At 47.0% G+C, this 21,849-nt stretch overlaps 3 protein-coding genes across 5 annotated transcripts in view; 2 read left to right on the top strand and 1 right to left on the bottom strand.

Annotated features, from left to right (window-relative positions):
- Positions 1-14,852, top strand: part of xpo4 (exportin 4) — a 31,766-nt gene extending 16,914 nt beyond the window's left edge. Inside the window, exons 8-22 of one of the 2 annotated variants that reach the window (XM_029113591.2) lie at positions 3,201-3,358; positions 4,078-4,252; positions 4,357-4,533; positions 4,721-4,863; positions 4,984-5,129; positions 5,633-5,810; positions 7,218-7,377; positions 9,078-9,247; positions 10,925-11,099; positions 11,729-12,022; positions 12,197-12,386; positions 12,515-12,636; positions 12,748-12,996; positions 13,095-13,187; positions 13,310-14,852. In XM_029113591.2, the coding sequence (XP_028969424.1) occupies positions 3,201-3,358; positions 4,078-4,252; positions 4,357-4,533; positions 4,721-4,863; positions 4,984-5,129; positions 5,633-5,810; positions 7,218-7,377; positions 9,078-9,247; positions 10,925-11,099; positions 11,729-12,022; positions 12,197-12,386; positions 12,515-12,636; positions 12,748-12,996; positions 13,095-13,187; positions 13,310-13,507 (2,628 nt within the window). In that variant the 3' untranslated portion in view covers positions 13,508-14,852. The remainder of the gene's footprint in view (positions 1-3,200; positions 3,359-4,077; positions 4,253-4,356; positions 4,534-4,720; positions 4,864-4,983; positions 5,130-5,632; positions 5,811-7,217; positions 7,378-9,077; positions 9,248-10,924; positions 11,100-11,728; positions 12,023-12,196; positions 12,387-12,514; positions 12,637-12,747; positions 12,997-13,094; positions 13,188-13,309) is intronic. The other variant, XM_029113592.2, reaches the window with a different exon arrangement.
- A 1,044-nt stretch (positions 14,853-15,896) lies between these two features.
- On the top strand, positions 15,897-18,468 carry eef1akmt1 (EEF1A lysine methyltransferase 1). The gene is made up of 5 exons (XM_010880243.4): positions 15,897-16,031; positions 16,312-16,497; positions 16,635-16,717; positions 16,817-17,106; positions 17,254-18,468. The coding sequence occupies exons 2-5, from the start codon at positions 16,351-16,353 to the stop codon at positions 17,382-17,384; spliced, it is 651 nt and encodes a 216-aa protein (XP_010878545.1). The 5' UTR covers positions 15,897-16,031; positions 16,312-16,350; the 3' UTR covers positions 17,385-18,468.
- A 1,444-nt stretch (positions 18,469-19,912) lies between these two features.
- On the bottom strand, positions 19,913-21,833 carry il17d (interleukin 17d). 2 transcript variants are annotated; one of them, XM_034286688.1, is made up of 3 exons: positions 20,974-21,831; positions 20,555-20,821; positions 19,913-20,455 (listed from the first exon to the last, which is right to left on the bottom strand). In XM_034286688.1, exons 1-3 carry the CDS (start codon positions 20,988-20,990, stop codon positions 20,137-20,139), a joined length of 603 nt encoding a protein of 200 aa, XP_034142579.1. In that variant the 5' UTR covers positions 20,991-21,831; the 3' UTR covers positions 19,913-20,136. The 2 variants fall into 2 exon arrangements, with proteins under 2 accessions (XP_034142579.1, XP_010878544.2); XM_010880242.4 differs by having other exon boundaries at positions 20,555-21,833.
- Between the last annotated feature and the right edge of the window lie 16 nt (positions 21,834-21,849).

Here is a 21,849-nt window from a genome sequence, read left to right as displayed (position 1 = left end):
CTCCGCGGACGAGATTACATTGCCTTCACCGGTGCGTGTCTTCTTACAGAACAAGGGAAAAGTTATTTGAGCTGCAACCAAAAGGTTACATTTCCCTACACATGATATTTACTCATTAATAGGACAGACAGTCCTGTGATGTCAGAGTTTGTAGAAATCTATTTCCGGAGCAATCCTTTCTGAGTTTAACGTCCCCAGAGAGGTGATGTAGTTAGGGGGGCTGTACTCTTCTGACGAGAGGAAGAAACCTTTCCACAAAAGCTGGTCAGCTGAGATGTCATGAACTGCCTGTAGTTTTTCTAAAATGATTTCTGTGGTCTGTCCTGAACTAGGCACAATGCTGTATCTGATGTTCCTGATTTTTCTCTGGCCTTCATTGATTTAGCCACACTTTTTCTGGACATCCTACTAGGGTAAAAACTAACCTTTGAACGGATTATCTGCCAGACATGAGGTTGGGACCGAACGTCCTCTTAGAAGATTATCTAAACAATTAACAGAATGTTCCGTCTGTCATCTTGCGAACTTGTTAGCTAGCCGTGGCTGTCTGCTCACATCCTGGGGTCTTCACAACAATAGAAACATTGGCATAGCAAGTTGGCTAACATTAGCTGGCTACGCTGAGGGACATGCCAAACAAAGCTTAGGAAAGATATGCTGCTGCCGCCTTCTGGTTTGGCTGACACTCTGTAATTTGTGCTGATCTGAAAATAAAGCAAATATTGACCGCTGGCCCCCTGATCAGAGGTTGTAAATCCGTTCGGCAGGGCAGGGTTAGCCTGTGCTGCCGATGTGTCCAAGCCTTAACGGATCTGAAAGAAGTGACAGCGGTTAGAGTTACAGTGAGTAGGCGACATTCTCCGCAACACTCTGAGAACGTGGTCAAGGCTGAGGAGGGCAGCTTGGGATGTGGATTGAGATCGGAAAATTATCAGGCGTTCCATGTTCCAGCCATGGTGTGTCTGCTGATGGCATCTGCCCATGTTAATGTTATCAAAGTAGGCGGGTCCTCCATCTCCATTGGCTTATCGCTCGTGATGACCCAGGTGGCAATTGGCAGATGCCACCTGATGTTGGCCCAAACAGGTCAACATGCAACCTCAGGCTGGATCAGCCATTGAATTATATTGTTCTGCTTGAACCAGGAGATGGTTCTGCCCGTGTTGGAACAGTCACTATAAAGGATGCACAGATGAGACCCTCCCTCTCTATAATCTACACTGTTCATTTCACACTTGCAAAGGCTAACGTTCTCTCCATTGGCTGTATTATAGGTCTACGGCTGTTTTTGTCTTTGGTTTTGACTTTTATTGGATTTGGACTGGTGAGGGGAGAGGTTTTGATTTGGGATTCTTTGTGTGTACTAGCAGGGATGTGTCTGCTTTAAGGAAGAACGGCTCATTGTTTGGCACACACACACACACACACACACTACAGCTTTGTTTGCTCAGAAAACACAATCAGCGCTGCGTCTGGGGGCGTCGGGCCTGTGATGTCGTGAGGACGGCTGACTCCTCCTGGGCCGCAGTAACTGGATCTGAATGAACGAAGGAGTGGGGGAGGGAGGGGGGAGGGAGAGGGGAGGGAGAGACAATCTGACGGAAGCGCTCGGTTGAATTGAAAAAAATAAATAACAGAAAGGCGAGCCTGCAATCCCCCTGAGGAAACAGACACCAGGCTTTGTCTCCTGCTATAAATAGGAGACTCATTCTCTCTCTGCAGAGGAGTGCCCAGTCTTGTTTTGATTTACTCCCCTCTGCCCTCCTGCCTCTCTCTAACTATAGTCGGACCCGAGGCGATTGGCATAGCTAGCGTCGCGCGGATGTTCGCTAGTGCAGCTGTTTTCAAAGCGTGTGCGGCGTGCAATCTTTGGCCTTGCGCTCTCTCCCTCCCTCCTCCTCTCCCTCCTCCCCTCCTTCCTTCCTTCCTTCCCTCCCTCCTTCCCTCGCCTTCACTCCCGTCCTCTGGGGATATACTTCACACTCTGGAGAGGGCAGCAGCGGCACTGCCCAGCAGCAGGGAGATCTCTCTTCTACGCTACATTATCTTTAAAGCCGCTTGGCCGACGGACAGCCACTACAGCTGGACGAGAGGGAGAACTGAAGGGAGTGAGACAAGGAGGTGGATCTTGTGGAGGTGGAGAGGGAGAACTGAAGGGAGTGTGGAGGTGGAGTGAGAGTTCTGTTGGGTGTCATGCAGATAGATGCAGTGGGCACTTTTTCAGGGACGAGGACACTAAAAGAAACAGAGGAAAAGCAGTCAGAAAATCGACAGAGATCTAACCAAGCATTCAGAGGCTGGCATCAACAGCCTGGCAACAACAGCCTGTCAGCGATGCCTGGCTGCCCGGTGTCGACACAGCCCATTCATCGTGCTTCCACTCCGACAGAGAATGAATGACAAGTCGACTGCTAATGTGCGTCTTAGAAGATTCTCTCTGGGTTTGGTTGAGGCTGCGTCTGGGAGAATAAAAACCGTCTCGGCCATCGATTTGGGATTGTCTTTGGTGACGTCCAGGTCTACACTGTTCTGTGAGCGACTCTTTCCGGATTGATCTTTCCGTTCGAAATTGTTTCAGAGGACGGTGAGTCTGTCACTTGGATTTGTCTCATGTGCGTTACCTGGTCGTTCTCCGTTACAGTCCTCTGTCAGGACTCGGGTGGTTTGACTCACTTTAAAAGCAGATCGGTGAAACGATGTCAGGACTTTCTTTCCGTGTCTTATGTTTTGCTTAGCCAATCTCATGAATGTCTCATGAAAGTAGCGGAGAAACGGGGGTTAAAGGGAACTGGGTGGAAAAGGGGAGCTGTGGCTGTCAGTTGGTCCCTGGTCAGATGTCTGTGACTGGTCCTGGTTCGGCTGGTTATGTTTGTATTGTGTATATGAAGAAAGGGGGGACATTGGATTGGGAGTAGAGGGATATGAATCTGCATGTTATCATTTTTATTAGTTTCTTCCGTTAATGTTTTGTTGTCAGGATGTCTGGGCATGTCTCTCCGTGTCCTATCTCTCAATCGCAGCATGATCTTTTGTAAAACATGACCAAACACTGTTGTGGTCAGATTTTTATGTTTTCCATTGTCATCACCAGGAAAAACACTGCCTTTTAAAACGTCATTATATCTGCCCTGCAGAAGAGGAAAAAAGTCTGCCCGTCTAACACAACACTCACCTGCCCTGGTTTCTCCCGGTTGTGTCAGGTCCACAGGAAGATCCGCGAGGACTCGGACATGGCCCAGGATTCCCTTCAGTGCCTGGCCCAGTTGGCCTCCATGCACGGACCCATCTTCCCCGACGAGAGTGCTCAGGTGTCGTACCTGGCCCACTTGGTGGAGGGGCTGCTCAGCATGATCAACGGGTGAGTCACGACGGGGCCCCCCCCCCTCTGCGCGCACCAGCTCTGGGTTAGTGTGAAACCTGGGGCGGCCTTCAGATGACGCACGCCAGCGCCGCAGGGTTATCATGGTGGCCTGTTTGTGTGCCTTGGTGTGACTGTAAGTGGTAGTTTGGTCTGGAGGCCGGTTGCATGGGTAATCAGTATTGTGATTTGTATGTAATCGACTCATGTGTCCTCTCAGTAGAAGTAGTACTTATCTCAATTCAGAAGACTCTCTAATGTATAAATAAAACACACGCTCTGCTTGGAACTTGTGACTCAGTAGGCGGAGTGAGTTAGGGTCTCTCTCCTCTTAATCACCTATTCCTGGAGCTTTCTTTTCCAGTTGCGTCATGGGAAAGCCATGCGGGCAGGACAGCCAATCTGCAGTGATTGGCTGTGCTGCTCGCAGCTCTGCTCGCAGTCTCAACTCCATCTGATAGGGGTTAGAGTGTGGCACGGTTCTAGGCAGTAGGTTGGCTCCAGCGGGCCTCCAGATAGCTGAGGCTGTGGAAACATGTCTCTGTCCAGGGCAACAGGTACCCCTATGGGCTCCTGGCAGGAAGCACGGCATTTAGCTTAGTACCTTACATGGTAGAAGTGATTTAATGAATTGCATTGAAAGGCACATTTTCCAGATTGATTAGAAAGATAACTGCCGGCATTAATTCTCGGTTGCGTTTTGGTTGTGTCTCCCTCAGAATAGAGATTGAGGACTCTGAGGCTGTGGGCATCTCTAACATCATCTCCAACCTGATCAGTACGTTTCCCCGTGCAATCCTGACCGCCCTGCCCGGTGAACTCTTCACCTCCTTCATCAACTGTCTCACCCTCCTCACCTGCTCTTTCGGACGCAGCGCCGCCCTGGAGGAAGTGGTCAGCATTACTCCTCAACTTGACTGGCTGGAAAATAGTCTGTCCATCTTTTTAACGTAGAAAAGGGAACATTCAGTCTCTCCTTCTCTCCCCCCTCTCTGTAGTTGGATAAGGATGATATGGTGTACATGGAGGCGTACGACAAACTGTTAGAGTCATGGCTGACTCTGGTTCAGGATGATGAACATTTCCCTCGTGGCTGCTTCGTCCAGCCCGCCATTCAGGTGTTCAACTCCTACATCCAGTGTCACCTGGCTGCCCCTGATGGTACCCGCAACCTGGTGAGACACAAACACACCTGTCTGCCTAGAAGGACATAGCCGGTTGTTTTCGTGGTGATTGACATGTCAGTCCATCATTATCCACTCCTTTCACTTTTAGTTTCAAACATTCACCCTCTCACTCTGCTGTTTTTTCTTTCTTCCTCCAACTCTTCATCCGTCCCGTTCTGTCGCGGCGTCCGTCTAGACAGCGAACGGCGTGGCGTCTCATGAGGAGGATGAGATAAACGAGTTGCAGGAGGACGACCGGGAGCTGTTCTCAGACCAGCTGGCCAGCATCGGCATGTTGGGACGAATCGCTGCCAACCACTGCATCCCTCTACTGACTAGGTATGCGCGCACACAAACACACACACCCAGCTCTTAGACCTCTAGCCCTGATAACTGAGCTTCGTGTGTTGAACTCTGACCTATGTGCGTGGTTGACCTCTGACCTCTCCGGTTTGACAGTCTGCTGGAGGAACGGGTGACACGGCTCCACGGCCAGCTCCAAAGAACCCAGCAGCACCTCATGAACTCGTCGGATCCTGGGTCAGCGGACCGCAAGGTTCTGGACGACCTTTACGAAGACATTCACTGGCTCATACTGGTCTCAGGTCAGTGGATGACGATAAGGCACAGTTCACAACGTGGCGCTAAAGTTTCATATCTCATTTCCACCAGCGTAACAGTCTGCGAAGCACTCAGTCCGACTAGGTTCTGGAAGCACGAAATGGCTCTGTTTAGGCTGAGCGGTGGGCTGTGCTGGTATATTGGCGCGTGGCAGGAATTTGGTTTCGGGGAGGGGCAGGCCACCAGTTGTGCAACTGCTGCTGTGTAGTAAATTGTTGCAATCCCAGCGGCTTCAGAATTCCCCCTATGGTTTAAACTCCGTTTGGAGTCCTGAACCTGTAGTTAGTTCTCAGTGTTTTGAAGGGTTTCTAGGGCGTCCTAGCAGTGCTATGCAGAACCCTGGGAAACAAGGTCATTGGTTGTTCTCAGTGCACAGCTACACAGGCAGGAAATAAGACGTTGTGCTCTGTGAGAAACCATTTCTTTATCTCCTCAAGGGATTGTTTCTGGCCGGTTGTATGTGTCTGACTGGGGTTGTGTTTTCCAGGCTACCTCCTGGCTGATGATCCTCAGGGAGAGACTCCTCTGATCCCAGCCGAGGTCATGGAGTACTCGATTAACCACTCCACCGAAGTGGACATCAACACCACCCTGCAGATACTGGGCTCACCCGGGGAAAAGGCCTCCTCAATCCCAGGGTGCAACAGGACAGACTCAGTCATCAGGTAACAGAGGAACCCGTGGTTGGTCGTAAATGATGTACAGGTTTAATGTCTGCAGGCTGGGTTTTCGCTCCGGCACAAAGTGGGAAACAACATCTAAATGCGATGGCTGATTTGAAGGAACCACAGCCAAAGGACACAAGGTCTTCCGTCAGCCGGACCAGAGCTGCTCGTCCCCCGCCAGAATCCCGTCGACCGCTCTTAGCCACGGATCTCATGGACGGCCTGGATCGTCACTTTCTACAGAAGCCCAGCTCTAAGCCGTAGCCTTGTTCCCTAAGCCCCGTGCTGTATGAAGTGTCTCGTAAAACCTTCTGCCCCACGGCGCCGCATTGCAACGGCCTCCCCTTCTGTCCCAGCGCTGTGGAAAGGCTCCCCTAGCCCCGCCGACACGAGCCGCCTGGCATGGGACCAGTCCGTCGAAAACACACCGCAGCCACGCCGATACCCCACTATGGCAGGGAAAGCGCGGGCGACCAGTGATCCTAGTGTGAATAGGGCTCACTGGTGTGTCCCTCGGATCACTCCGCTGCCCAGCGAGGCGGGTGTGTTCCCTGGGGAGGGCGGGGGTGCCCTGGCACTGACGTAATGCTCTGGCACTGCCGTGGCCATGCCAGCCGCTAACACACACACACACACACACAAACACAGAGAGACAGTCCCTCAGAAAACAGACAATGTTAACAAAGTTCTAAATTGTAGCAGCCTAGCCAGCCTTAGAGGAGCTCGCCCAGCACCGACCAGACCGCCACTTTCCAACATCACGTTATCCAATTAGGGCAGGCCTAGGTGCAGCTAAGAATAGAGGCTGCTGGCGCGTGCCTGCCCATGTGCGTTTCGGGGTTATGGGGTACACGGGCAATCATATAGGGAATTTAAAGGTGGGAGGATCCTGGAAGTGGACACAGAGTTGTTGCCTGTAGGGGCACTGGGACAGAGGACTGGAAAGACAACAGGCTGCGCATCGGGTTTCCTAATAACACTGTCTGACCCCAGCTCTGTTAATGTCAGTGCGCTTTTGTTTTTGCAAACAATGTGAAACAGGGCACTTGTGCTGTGTGGGCACGTAGTGAGGGCCATCTCTCACATATAGAACACTAAGCTGCACTAAGCCCCCCCATCTCTCTGGCCTTTGTGTGTGCGCGTGTGCGTTTCATGTAGCAGATACAAAAATCTCATATCTCTTTTGTTATCCAAGCCTCCTCTTGCTCATCCTGGCCTTGGCCTCACATTACAGAATGTACCCCGCTCACCTGCCTCGCTGCGTCTTTTCTGTCTTTATCCGTCTTTTTACCATTTCTTTACCTTTCTTTTGCACTTAGCCTTTCCTTTTTGTCCCTTTTATTATTTCTAATTTCTTGTGTTATTCACTATTTTTCCGTCCTCGCCCCCCCCCCCCGTGTGTGTCAGGTTGCTGTCAGCGGTGTTGAGGACGTCGGAGGTGGAGTCACGGGCTACCAGGGCCAGCCTGACCGAGCTGCTCAGCCCTCAGATGGGGAAGGACATCGTCTGGTTCCTCAGACGCTGGGCCAAGACTTACCTCCTGGTCGACGAAAAGCTCTACGGACAGGTACCACGACCTCGTCTAAATATGGCAGTACGGAATACAACACCCAAAGTCCTCTGGAAATAACAAAGGTCCACATAACACTGGTATTGTAACGGCCTGGGCATTGATTGGACAGATGACCTTTGACTTCATAAATAGCCACTGAGCCAGTCACTGAACCCAAATAGATGCTTGATATAATGAGAAGTGCACTGGCCTTGTGGTGGTGAAAATGCCAGGGATTGTCTTCTATCACTGTCTACAGTAGTTCAATCGATCCGTTTTATTTTCTAAAGCCCTTTTTACATCAGCAGTAGTCACAGTGCTTTTGCCCAACACCCAGCCTGAAACCCCAAAGTGCAAGCAACAAGGGGCTTGATGCACAGTGGCTAGGAAACACCCCAAAGGAAGTCCCCTTCTGGTTGTGTCAGGTCACCATGGTAAGAGGACAAATTGTAATTATGGGCTTTCCAGAGTCTATAAAACATAGTCCAAGTCTGAAGCGTGACCAGGTGGACAATCGCGGGGGGGGGGGGCGTGGGTCGTCAGGTATCGTCTTGATCTGCAACACCACCACGAGGACTTTGGACAGGGACAGCTACGAGACATTCAGGCCTTGTTGTCCTGAGGTGTGTTTGGTCCAGGGGCTCATGTCCTTTAGTTTAAAAGTTTCAACGGGCCAGGACATAAGGACAGCACAAACACTTTCCTTAGATGTACAAAACAAAAAAATATAGCAGTGTAAAACCTTGGAGCTGAGATGGGGTGGTCCAGTGACACTGAGCATAACACCCGAATAGGGCTCAACAAGCAGGAAGTCACCCCAACCACATTGCCAAGCATTTACCAAAGGGGACACCAGTGGTTTTGGGTTCTTGAACAACATGGATTATTTTTCATATGTAATTCATCGTTAAACGTTTCATAACATGCATTGATTCAAGCCTCAACTAAAATATTGTTGTATTGTAAAACAAAAACACAACGACCGCTGGTTTTGAGACATTTGTTGCCCATTCATGTGTCCTGTTGCTTAACTACCATGTTTTATGTTGATACATATCATATATACAGTCAGCATTTTAGCATGTTTACTGTTTAGAATATTTTCTAAGTTCTCCTCCAGTGGAACAGCGGAACTAATGCTATCCACAAAGAATTCATAGCTAACGTTAGCCAGAGTTAAACATGTTAGTTTTAGGTTTGGTTTATTTCTTTGGGGAAATTGTCTAGCTGTGGGTCTCTCTTCCATTCTCCTGTCTAGAAGTAAGCAGGTTCAATAAATTGAGGGGTGAAGTGTTAAGTGATCCAGGAAGAGCAGTGTGTGGTTTTGAAAGCTATCCAGACCCCATGCCTTTTATTAGAACATGAACACTGTGTTTATATTTGGAAAAATACTTGGTTAAACATTTGAGCCAATAAATTGGTTGAAAGAACATTTTTCTCTCAGTCAACCGTGGTTTATTTTTCTTCATGGGGACGTCCCTAATCTCTGTTAAGCCTTTATGTCACGTTTACACCAGCAGTCAGGGAACTGTCACCTTAACACTCAAAGTCCTCTATTGAAGTGTGCTGTTAAACCTGATTTGCTGTGAGCTGGGGCTTTACCACTGTGTATACTGCCTTTTACCAGCTCAGTGGACACCAGAGCTGTTCAATTTCCAGCTGTCACTCCACCATTTCACACCAGTCTTTTGTACTTCTTGTAACACCTCTTACAGATCAGTATTCCCCTCAGCACGGCATTTGGTGCCGATACAGATGGGGCCCAGTGGATTGTGGGATATCTTTTGGAGAAGGTGATCAACAACTTGTCGGTGTGGAGCTCTGAACCCGAACTGGCTAACGACACTGTGGAGCTACTGGTCTGTCTGGTGGAGAAGAGGGAGAGGTGACACTGATTATATTCTGTATCCTAAGACTAACATTTACACTGCTCCAAAAAAATTAAGGGAACACTTAAATTACACATCGGGTCTTGATGAACTAAATATATTAAAGATCAAAATATTCACTGTACATTGTGTAATTCATTGAGAACAAAATTATGTAACGACAGTCAGTGGAAACCAAAATCACCAACCGATTGAGGGCTGGATTCAAACTGAAAATCTAAGTAAACAATTGAAATCACAGGCGGTTCCAACTCATCACTGCAACTCATAATGTGACTCAATAGTGTGTTTGGCCCCCATGTACCTATATGCACTCCTGACAACGTCTGATGAGATGGCGGATGGTGTCCTGAGGGATCTCCTCCCAGACCTGGATTAGGGCATCAGTGAGCTCCTGGACAGTCTGTGGTGCTACTTGGGGGTGTCAAATGCACCGATGCATAACGTCCCAGAGGTTCTCAATTGGATTCAGGTCTGGGGAACATGAGGGCCAGTCAATGGCATCAATGCCTTTGTCATCCAGGAACTGCCTACATACACTGGCCACCTGAGGCCAGGCATTGTCCTGCACCAGGAGGAACCCAGGGCCCACAGCACCAGCGTAAGATCTGACGATTTAATCCCAGTACCTAACAGCAGTCAGGGTACTGTTGGCTAGCACGTGGAGGTCTGTGTGACCCTCCAAGGATATGTCTCCCCAGACCATCACTGACCCACCGCCAAACCGGTCATGCTGGATGATGTTGCAGGCAGATTCTTTCATGTCTGTCACATGCTCAGTGTGAACCTTCTCTCATCTGTGAAGAGAACAAGGCCATTACAAGGTCATTATGTAGGGCTTTGGCAGCGCTCCTCCTGCTCCTCCTCACACAAAGGAGCAGATACAGGTCCTGCTGCTGGGTTGATGCCCTTCTACGTCCAGCTCTCCTCATGTAACGGCCCGTCTCCTGGTATCTCCTCCATGCTCTTGAGACTATACTCTGAGACGTAGCAAACCTTGTGACGGCACATATGGATGTGCCATCCTGGAGGAGCCGGACTACCTGTGCACCCTGAATGGCTTGCAGGTACTGCCTGATGCTACCAGTAGTGACAAGGACACTAGCAAAACGCAAAACTAGAGAAGAGTCAGTCAGGAAGGATAAAGAGAGAGCAATTGTCTGTGGCCACCACTTTCAAAACCATTCCCTTTTTGGTGGTTGTCTTGCTGTTGCCTCTCCAGTGCACCTGTTGTCACTTTAATTTGCACCAAAACAGGTGACACTGATTCAGAATCGTCTGTGCTTCCTAACTGGACAGATTGACGTCCCGGAATTTTTATTGACTTGGTGTTGTACTGTGATGATTACATGTTCCTTTAATTGTTTTGAGCAGTGTATATCTTTTTTTGTAATGAATTTCCACAAATGTGTTAAGACGTGTTTTGGCTTTTTCATTATAGGGTACTGTTTTTAGGCTGATTGCAAAAACAAACCCTGCTAACTGTGGGGGAAATGAAGGGGTCTGAGTACTTTACAAAGGCACTTTATATTGTGTCCCAACACAAACATCTAGCCTCAGTGTTAGCATCTGTAACTCCCCCTTGTGGTCAAGTGTTTAAAAAAACAAACATATTGTTCTCTTAAAAACAATCAGCACATACCAACAGACCTTTCTCCTCCCTCCCCTCTCAGGGCAAACATTGTGGTACAGTGTGAGAACTGGTGGAACTTAGCCAAGCAGTTTGCCAGCCGGAGTCCTCCGTTGGATCTGCTGTCCAGCTCTGTACAGAGGACCCTGATGAAAGCCCTGGTTCTGGGGGGCTTCGCGCACATGGACTCTGACACCAAGCTGCAGTACTGGACCGAGGTTGGGAGCCCGACAGATCTCTAAGAGAACACACAACAACAGAGCACCTGAAATGGAACTAGCATGCGTGCGCCCCCTAAAAGGGGCGAGGAGAACTCAGCCAGGGCTGAAAAATCCTGTGTCATTTCTGATTTCTAGTATCTCTTTTCCCATAGACATTGGTAACACATAGTGAGATCGCTGGTTTCATTCCAGCCACTTCCCTTTTCTGCTGTGGTGATTTGATTTAACCACGCTCCCCTTGAGATATGAGGAGCAACAAAGTTTGAAGCTAAATGATTTACACCAAAACCTTTAGATCTCCCTAGAGTTTTTTTATGGTGTGACTATGATCCTCATAATGATCTTAAAGGCCTTCCTATAGTAATCCAAGACGACTCCAAAACCGTTTGGACAGCTCTGTGGCACCAGCTGTCTTTGCTTCCAGCTGCTCTGTCTGTAGTGAGCACAGCACAGTACAGTGGCCTATTAGAGATGAAGAGGTGGAAATGGAAACAGCCTGCAGCTGATCTTTCTCTCTCCTTTTCTTTCTTTGGGGGATTCGGGCCAGGTCACTGTAAAGCACTTTACAATAAATGTTGATTGACCGAATGTGACTGACTGTCATGTGTCTCCTGCCCTCCCTCCAGGTGCTACACCCTCTCCAGCAGCGCTTCCTCAACCTGATCAACCAGGAGAACTTCCCTCAGATCTGTCAGGAGGAGAATGTGAAGCGGGAGATCGTCGCCACCCTGGAGGCACTGTGTGGCATCGCCGAGGCAACGCAGATCGACAACGTGTCGTCCCTGTTCAGCTTCCTCATGGACTTCCTGTCCAGCTGCATCGGCCTGATGGAGGTGTACCGCAACACGCCCGAGACCGTCAACCTCATTATTGAGGTGTTTGTGGAGGTTGCACACAAGCAGATCTGCTACTTGGGAGAGGTGAGGACATCTACCAAGCATTCTCTGTAGTGAAAGGCACGCAGTTCACGAATTACAGATCACTGTGTGTGTGTGTTCTGCCAGGAGCAAGTGAATTGCCTATTGGAGGTCCAATCGGGAGAATTATTGCTGACCACCACCTCTTCTCCCCCTCTGCCCCCAACCCCCCCACAGTCTAAGTCCATGAAGCTGTATGAGGCGTGCCTGACCCTGTTGCAGGTCTACTCCAAGAACAACCTGGGCCGGAAGCGTGCCGACGTGGCTGCTGAGGAGGACCAGTACCAGGACCTGCTGCTCATCATGGAGCTGCTCACCAACCTGCTGTCCAAGGAGTTCATCGACTTCTCAGACACAGGTGTGGACGGTGGGTCTGTGTGTGTCTCGGTCTGTCTGTGTGTCCAGCATCCTTCCCGTTCACTGTCAGTACTGTTTGTCCTGTCTTCTGGGTGCAAGTTAGTTGCCCGTGCTTACAGTGCTTTGTGTGTTGCCCAGACGAGGTGTTCCGGGGTCAGGAACCAGGTTCTGGAGCGACGGGTCGATCTGTGTCCGCTGCAGACGTGGTTCTGTTCGGCGTCAACATCATACTGCCTCTCATGTCTCAGGACCTGCTGAAGGTGAAACCCAGGGCCAATGCTTTTACACTGCTTCCTTTCCAGGGGAAATTGTAGCACTGTGTGGTGATCTAATACAAACTGTGGTTAACTGGTTTCTGTCTCTGCGGCCAGTTCCCCTCTCTGTGTAACCAGTACTACAAGCTCATCACCTTCATCTGTGAGATCTTCCCAGAGAAGATCCCCCAGCTACCAGAGGAGCTTTTCAAGAGTCTCATGTACTCCCTGGAGCTGGGCATGACATCGATGAGTTCAGAGGTCAGCCAGCTGTGTCTGGAGGCTCTGTCCCCCCTGGCCGAGCAGTGTGCCAAGACCCAGGAGAAAGACACACCCCTCTTCATGGCCACACGCCACTTCCTCAAGGTGAGGCGTCTCCTCGTTTTAACTGCGGGGTCGGCTTCACGTGCACATGTTTAAAAAGAGGCTCTGTGTAGTAATGGGCAACATCTCCCTCGGTCTAGTTGGTGTTTGACATGCTGGTACTGCAGAAACACAATACTGAGATCACAGTAGCAGCGGGAGAAGCATTCTACACACTAGTGTGCCTGCATCAAGTGCGTATCCTTTGGTTTTGCACTTCACACACATCTGTTTTTATTTGAGACAGGCCTTGTACTTCCTGTCGATCTAGTTCGATGACTTCCTTTTCTGCTTTTCTCTCCGTCCCTCATTCCAGGCGGAGTACCAGGAGCTGGTGGAGTCTCTTCTTGCCACGCAGCGAGATGCCGTTGTCTACCAGCGTCTGGCTGATGCCTTTAACAAGCTGACCGCCAGCAGCACGCCACCCAGCATGGACCGCAAACAGAAGGTGGCCTTCCTCAAGAGCTTAGAGGAGTTTGTGTCCAGCGTAGGGGGGCTGCTTTGTGTCAAATAACCACTAGCGCCTGGACTTCCCCTCCCACCTAGCCCCTATTTCTATGTCCGATCCGCTCACAGACGATCTACCTACCTACCTACCTACATTGAACACATCTGACCAGGCCAAGCCCCGGAGAAGACAGACAGACAGGCAGACAGGCAGACAGACAGCCAGAGGACCAGCACTGTGAGACAGACAGGAAGGGTGGAGACGAGTGACGTGAGGTTAGGACTAGGGTGTGGTTTGGTCTAGTTCCACATCTCCTCCCCCTGTCCTGCCCCTAGGACCCCAGTGCACACAGACAGTGGTTTTTGGGGGAAATAGATGATGGACAGGTGAGGTCAGAGAGGGATGGACTTCACTCCCTGCGCCCCTCTGTTCCACGATCGTCCAATCATTGTTTACGTTTGCCAGTAGGGGGGTTTGGATGAATGCAGCAGGAGGGGACAATCTGTTCAGAGAACCTTATGCCCCTCCCTCCAACTCTTCCTGCCTCCACGCCCTCCCCCAGAGTGCCTTTGTTTTCTTGTTTGTGTCGTGTCGGCTCCGGTCTGTCTGTGTGGCCAAGCTAAGACGTGTCTTACTGACAGCAATGACTGTGTCTGTCAAACACACCAAGAACACGGCAAAAGCGTGCACATGCAGATCTCCATGACAACCAGAAACTTGGTCCCACCACCTTATCAGGTTGCTGTAGCTGTTATTGGGAAGGCAGATGACAAAAACCAAATCACTTTGTGTTCATCAAGAGTGTATATATGTTTTAAAAAAATTGAAAAAGTGTTTAAAACAAGGACTGAAACATTTTTATAAGAGGATAGATGGCAGAAGAGCAGAATTCGTATGGTTATGATGAGTTCACATCAAGAAAAAAGGGGCAAGTTTGAAAACCTTTAGATTTGATTTTGGATTTATTTTTACGTATCCCCTTTTTTTCTCTTCAATTTTGTGATATCCCATCTATGATTAAGGCCTTGCTTGCTCTCAGCAACCCCTATTGGACTTTTGACCGACAGTGTCAAGATATGTGTTGATTGAAGCACATCCGATTCCCTTCTGGCCATATTGTAAAGGGAGACCTTACGGGCTGGAGCAAAAGCATTTTTCAGTGAAAACCCTGATTGAGCTCACAGGTGCACAAGCTGCCACAAGGAGTCGCTACAGCGCGATGAAGCAAGGCAACCAAATTCAAATTGCAAACCTGGACAGAGCTGGCCAATGGCTCCGCCCTTAGGATTGCTGGGCGAGTCCGCAAGCAGGATTCAAACACTGGTCTCACAGGGCTTTGATTATCTTTATTGTTCTGGATTGTAATTCTCCCCAACCCTCTGTTTTTCTTGCACCATTTCAATCCACAAAATTGAAAAAGAAATTGAGCCTGTTCAAAGGTTGGGCCCCAGATGTTTAGAATACTGTTATTTTTCTATGTCACAGCCACTCTCCACTTCAAAACACACTGGATGGAAGTTCAAGTCCCATTTACTGAAGAAAGCAATAATGAACCAAAAAAGGAACAGAGCCACTTATTTTAACCACGGCATTTGAGACGGACTCACTGGCCTTTCTGTTTAGAGCACTACCCTGGTTGTTTTGGAATGCCTGAATTAATTGTATTGAAATGTAAAAGTGTACATAAACTTATTATATAAAATATGCAGAGTTGTGTTGTTCCTCTTCTGTACACGTGGTGGTGTTTTCATTTTTCCCACCTTCATGTTTATTAATTCCAAATATTGAAAAAGTTCCATCCATTTCTAAAGATGGTTCTCAAAAACAGCTTAGGTTAAAGCAGTTTGGGTTTTATGTGAACAGCGCAATTAGTGAAGCCGAATTCAAGGGTTAGGCCTGTGTCTGAGTGGAAAGGAGGATAAAGGGTTAGCATGTGACCTATCATTCACCAACCCATTTTACCATGACGTTCACAGTAAAATTCAATGGTTAAACATATTACATTTGTTTTCAGCAAATCTTAACATATTTACATTCAAAAAATGTAATGTTATAACATTTAACATTATTTCCATTGTGTGTATACTTTGTTTTTGTTTCAAGCGTAATGCAAAATGGTAAGCAACAGGGAACTTTGAATATACAGAATAATTAATTGTAATTGTTTTGTAATTACCATTAGGAATGGTTGTCAGGAATTTGAGTTGGCACCGGGGGAACGTCCACAATGGGTGAGATATAGGGATGCGTCCGGTGTTTCCCGATGGCAAGGTACTCTACAAATTGGCTATTTTTAATGACAGGGCAGGTTAAAATGGGCTGGGGCGGGTTGATTTACAGATTCAGTTTATAGGAAAAAATAGCTTTGGGCGGGTTTTTGTGGAGTCCGCGGGTGATTTTCCTGTGTGCTGTTACAAAGATTTGGCAACCCTGGATGCATCCTCAAATGTCTGGAGTCCTCTACCTCTAACCTTCTCTATGGTTGTCTACAAGCTGCATGGTTGACACGATGTGAAACCGTAGCAGGGTATTAACGCTGCAAGGAAGCTATTCATGCAGAAGGCCACAGCTGAACCGTGAACACACCACAGTAAGCAAAATACAATGTTGTGCCGTTTTAATTAACATGAATAGTTGCTAGCGCGGTAGTAGCCATATAATTAGAGCTTCTCGAACGTGCGCCATAGAAGTAGCACACCAAACTCTTGGACGCTAGCTAACTTGCTAGCTATGTGTAGCTAGTATCTGGTATCGCAAATAGCAAGTTTAACCGTCACATCTAACAGTTTGAGACCTAGCTTGCTACGTCAACTACACCTCCATGTTACTTAACACATATTTGCTATTAATGTTGTCTGTATAACGTATAGGTGGCGACCTTCTACTACCCTAGCAAGTAGTTTGAAGCCATGAGTGACAGCGACGACGATGTCCCTCAGCTGTCCGCGGCCACCCTTGCTGCCCTACAGGAGTTCTACGCTGAGGAGAGGGGCGGGCTGGTGCAGAACACGGCACCGGTAGATAAGTTCTCAGTTGGGGCGGTGGAAGAGGACTGGGTACGTTGACAGTGATTTGATGGGATGAACAACGTATAGGTAGACAATTCCGTCGTCCCACACAGTCTGGTGTTCTCCCTCCATCGCGAGCTCTATGGCTACATTATGGTTTAAACGTATTTATATTTGTCCACTAGCGTATGAGCCAATTCTGGTACAACGATGCGACAGCAACACGGCTAGCGGAAGAAGTAATCCAGGAAGCTGGAAAAGGTGGCAGGTTAGTTTTTTTTTTCTGTAATGTCTTCACACTGCCCCTTCCAGCTGGCCAACATGTTGCTGTTGTTGCATTTTACATTCCATATCTGTTACATTCCAGGATAGCCTGTCTGAGTGCCCCCAGTGTGTACCAGAAGCTGAAACAGGGGGTGGTGGAGGGCTCTGGAGGTGTTTCGGCTGTGGTTCTAGAGTACGATCGCCGTTTTGCCACTTATGGCCAAGAGTTTGTCTTCTACGACTACAACGAGCCTCTCAGCCTGCCAGAAGATGTGGCCCCGCAGAGCTTTGACATCGTCCTGGCTGACCCACCCTACCTGTCTGAAGAGTGCCTCACCAAGGTCGCCCAGACTGTCAAGTACCTGGCCAAGGGCAAGGTCCTTCTCTGCACTGGTGAGCTTTACATAGTTGCTTGGGCTTGTTCCCTTCCCCACACTCAGAACATTTAGTAAATGCATTTTTAAACTTATACAAGAACAATAAGGTATTGTTGTACCCTTTTAATCTAATATTATTTTTTCACCTACCACGGTCCTTTAGGTGCTATAATGGAAGAGCATGCAGAGAAGCTTTTGGGCCTAAAGATATGCCGCTATATCCCCAAACACAACAAAAATCTGGCCAATGAGTTCCGCTGTTTCACAAACTACCCCTCAAGCCTCCTTTCCTGAGGCTGTATAACCCTCAGTGTGTCCACAAACGGTCTTACTTACATCAACCAATTTGGACTTGAAGGATATCTGGGACTGTTGAAAGGAAGAGCTGCCTTGTTGTCCATTGCCTGTCAGACATTCAAGGTTTCATTTCTGGGTCTAAGTTAACAAAGAATGGGGATGGTTTTAAAATATTTCTCATCTCTGATAACAGAATGATCAAGTGAATAATTGTATTCACATGCTTTATTTCAGTGTAAATAATATTTTGTATACACATAGACAATAAACATGTCTGAAATGTAAAGATCTCTAAACTGTTGGATATCAGTCAGGTGTAATTTGTAGGACCTGGTACAAATGTTTAGGTGATTGTGTAATACAGCTTCATTCACCAACAGATGGCAGTGTGCGCTAAGAAGTATAAAACTACTCTATTTTCACAGTCTTCACAGGGGTATTCAACTCTTACCCTACGAGCTCCTAAGCCTGCTGGTTTTCTGTTCTACCTCATCGTTGATATTGCAATACCTCTGGCATGATATTATAAAGATTTAATAAGTTCCAAATTGCTTTTTACTTCTAGGGGTAGTCTTTAAATACATAATCATAATCTGCCATTTTGTTTTGCCATTACATTTTGGGTAGAATTAACAGTAATTTACCGGCTAACTTGGCTAACTTGGTTTTGGTAGCCATTTCTTCAGCTCCCAATCCTAAATGGAAAAGCTGATTGCTGTGGTTACCATAGTAAGCACAGAAACAGTCAAGGACAATTGATAGGACAGGCAATAAACTTGGACATTTACGCCACAAACGGTCACCAAAAACATCTGGGTGACCCAAGGGCAACCTGCATGTAAAAGGATAGGCAAAAAGAACTAGACATTACCCAGAGGTAGGGTTGCCACCCGTCCCGTAAAATACGTAATTGTCCCGTATTTGACACTTAGGTCAACTCTAAAAGTATCAGCACCCTTCATGAAAATGAAACCTATGTTTTGCAGGAAGAAATATATAATTTCAATTAAATGTTTTGTTTGAGAACGTCTGTTGAAATTAAAGTATAAGGCTTCCTCTTTTGTTTGAGACCAAAATATTACTTGTTTGTGTTTATGGTTTTCAAAAGACCTATCTGAGGCCCTTCTGAAAGACCGATACCCATGAGTTGATATCCAAGCAGTTAGAAGTACATAATTCCACTATTCGACAGATCTACAAATGGAGACCAATGGCACACTACATAGGACAATTCATCCCACCGAATTCAGGCCAAGAGCTGACCAGAAGATTGTCAGGGAAATTTCTTACACTGATGTGTTCTTACTGATTAAAGGACTGAGTCCCCATGTTTGGATAAGTAAAGGAATGTAGGTAGAGTGGGGTCTGGTGTTTGTCTCAGGGAGACATCCTTGAACATCATCCTTGACCGGCACTAGTGGATTAGTTACTCGTAAATTAGTTAATCTGTATAACACTTTTTTAGGGTCTATCCTTGGGTGTCCAGACATTGTGACTCCTAAAGGTTGAAAAGGATTACCATGTGAATGTGTTTTATTGACATACATATTACCACACCCCTTTTTCCCTTCTTTAAATGATGATGCTTGTCCTGTTTTACTTTAGAGATTATTCATTGTTACTTTGTAACCTGTGTATTCTCTCGCAAGAATAAACTGATTATTGTGCAAATTGAGTTTTCCTCTGTCTTACCTACCATTTTCGTAAATAGTTTGGACTTTAGAAATTGCCATCACAAGATGCTCACGGAAATCTCGAAGAAACCCTGGATAAAATCAAGGGATCTACAGGCCTGTCTTGCCAGAATCAATGTGAAAGTGCATGAGTCGACTGTCAGAAAGAGACTACACAAACTTGGCATTCCTGGAAGGTCAGGAAGGAAGTAGCCTCTGCTTTAAAAAAAATGTAATTAGACAACTGAAGTTTTCCTGACAACACCTGGGCAAAGACCAAAGCTAGTGGAACAATGTGCTCTGGACATATGAGTCAAAGGTAAAGTTGTCTGGCCACAATGCCTGACACTATGTTTGGCAAAAATGAAACAATGCCTTTAAACAGAAAAACCTCACACCAAACAAAAAGCATGGAATTGGTGTCATTATGGTTTTGGGCTGCTTCAGCCAACTTATCATTTAGTCAACTTTTTTGTACTAGAGAATTCTTAAGAATGTGATGCCATCTTTCAAAAGCTGAACTGAACACTGATCTTGCACCCGGACAATGACAACTGCGTTCACTTTTTCACATGACTGTAGAGGTCGCTGTAGCAGCGGTCACATGCCAAGAGTGAGTTTTATTGCATCGAAGTATTGATATGCACCCATTACACTCAGAGCCGCTTAAAAATATCGTGGCACGTCTAAACGGCCAATTATAGAAATGTATGAACAGTATGTCCTCCAAAAGTGTATGCTGTCTTAGTCACCATATTCATGTCACACCAAGAGAATTATGAGGGTCCACGGTCCACTTTGGGACTTCGAACTCTTCAACTTCTGAGTAACAATCAGTAATTGTCATAAGAATTTTGGGAATAATATTTTATTAAATTCATAGTTCTACAACTTTGCCTGAAAACTTAGCCTCATGGTTGGACAACAGTTTAAGAAAATACATTTATCCACTTTGAAAAAAATAAATGATACTCTGCATGAATACTCGTGAACTTATAAAACGATACAGTTAGTAGGCCCATCATAACATCTTAGTCAAATTTAATTTATGAACAAAAATGTAGCTTCCACGTCAACTATACGTTCTTATTAGATCGAAGCTTGCCGGCTTTTGGCTGTTTTCTCGCCAGGCTCTGGTTGATGCCCTGCGCGTTTCTGTCCTTTTCCAGCAAGGGAACACATGTACATCCCACCGCAACAGAGACGTACGTTTCTGTATAAGAGTAGCGCCCTCCAACGCAGTCCCCAGTTCGTCGCAGAATGACCCATGGCATGTACACAGGGGTACTTCGGTACTGGTTGCTCTCCTGTCCAAAAGGACCTGTCAGACAGCCTTTACACAGACAATATGCCTCCGGTATAAACCTCGGATACCTAGCCGGTTCGTGGGAGATCCTGTTGTAGGACAAAAACACAAAATAATTAAGAAATAAATATGTTATTATTCAGAGGGGAAATATTGTCCGACTTGTCATTTACATCCAGTATTCCTACCTGTATGCCCAGGGAGATATACTGAGAAGGTTGACGGGGATACGAGACTTTCTGTCGCGGACAGGACGACCCGCTGACGGGCAGGTGAGATTCTGCCTCTCCAAGGGTGCTAGCTGCAGAGTGTGATGAAACGCGCTAAGGACGCCCACCGACAGCCGACCAAACATCTGCTCAAGGATCTCTTCTGGTAAGTCCGAACACTTTCGGCTCCGGGATGACTTCTTGGAGCCCTTGACTGCTGATGCCGCTTCGCATAGGAGCACCAGACTGAAAAACACAACAGCTGGTCGAACAAACATTTTTGAGAACTTGTGCAAAAACCCAAATACTGAACTTTAACTGAAATCAGACTGAAAAATCGTATTTTCAGGCTATAAAGAGCACTAGGTAGCGTTTGACGTCTGCGAAAACCTCAGTACATTTTGGTTCCTCCCATGTAATTCTTGTTGCGCAGATGGAAACATTGCTGTGCGCTCTGGAGCCACACAGATGTTTTGATGAAATTCAGGTAGCCTACTTCATTTCGAAATATTTTCGATTGGAATGTAAAATCAAACAGTCCTATCTCTTACACAGCCAGCTGTGATTGACATAACATGTTTTTATAACTATTATGAATTCAACCATCAGCGCTCGAACAAACGCCTAAGCATACGGAACCAACATACAATATTAGCTGAATACGTTTAGTTCTTAATTGTATTTGTAAAGAAAAAGGTTACTTGGGATAAATTATCCAAAGGAAAGCTGGAGCTGATTAGGTGGCCATGACTAAATGTAGTCAAGACAACAGCATTAACACCCATAAGTGCCAAGTACTCATTAGAGACCAGTTTCTTGATCCTGGTTTAAAATCCCACCTTCAAAACACCACCTACAGCACAGCGCCTTTCACAGCCCTGGGGCGTGGGGTTTGATCTTTGAACCAACCAGAAGAACCTCCAAAACCACCTTTAGCATCTTCAGCTCTCCCATCCAGGAAGTGACCAGGAAAAACCCTGCTTATCTTCAGAGCCAAGTGAGCAGTGAAATGCAGGGTGCTATGCCCCTGGCGTTTTCAACTGAGATCATACTTTCATCTCATTTGCAGTGAAATAATCTAATGATGCTTTTGAGTTGAACAATTAGGGCCAATTTCTCAAACATAGGTCTAATCTTAGTCCCTAAACTAAACAAACAAAAACACCAAGCTGAATGGAAATCTTCAATGTCTCCAATGATCTCTTCTGATGTCTTAGTCTTGGACTAGGCTTTATCGGTGTCCCCAAAACCAGCCCTCAATCTATTACACACCT

Source organism: Esox lucius, chromosome 16, assembly GCF_011004845.1.
Source record: "Esox lucius isolate fEsoLuc1 chromosome 16, fEsoLuc1.pri, whole genome shotgun sequence".
Lineage (NCBI taxonomy): Eukaryota > Metazoa > Chordata > Actinopteri > Esociformes > Esocidae > Esox > Esox lucius.
Note: the sequence above shows the minus strand (reverse complement) of the source record. Positions and strands in the feature narration are given on the sequence as shown.

Coding starts and splice junctions, on each gene's coding strand:
- eef1akmt1 (XM_010880243.4), top strand. CDS start 16,351: ATGAGTGACAGCGACGACGATGTCCCTCAGCTGTCCGCGGCCACCCTT. Junction 16,498..16,634: donor GGGCGGTGGAAGAGGACTGG/GTACGTTGACAG, acceptor TTTGTCCACTAG/CGTATGAGCCAATTCTGGTA. Junction 16,718..16,816: donor GAAGCTGGAAAAGGTGGCAG/GTTAGTTTTTTT, acceptor GTTACATTCCAG/GATAGCCTGTCTGAGTGCCC.
- il17d (XM_010880242.4), bottom strand. CDS start 20,853: ATGTTTGTTCGACCAGCTGTTGTGTTTTTCAGTCTGGTGCTCCTATGC. Junction 20,456..20,554: donor ATATCTCCCTGGGCATACAG/GTAGGAATACTG, acceptor GTCCTACAACAG/GATCTCCCACGAACCGGCTA.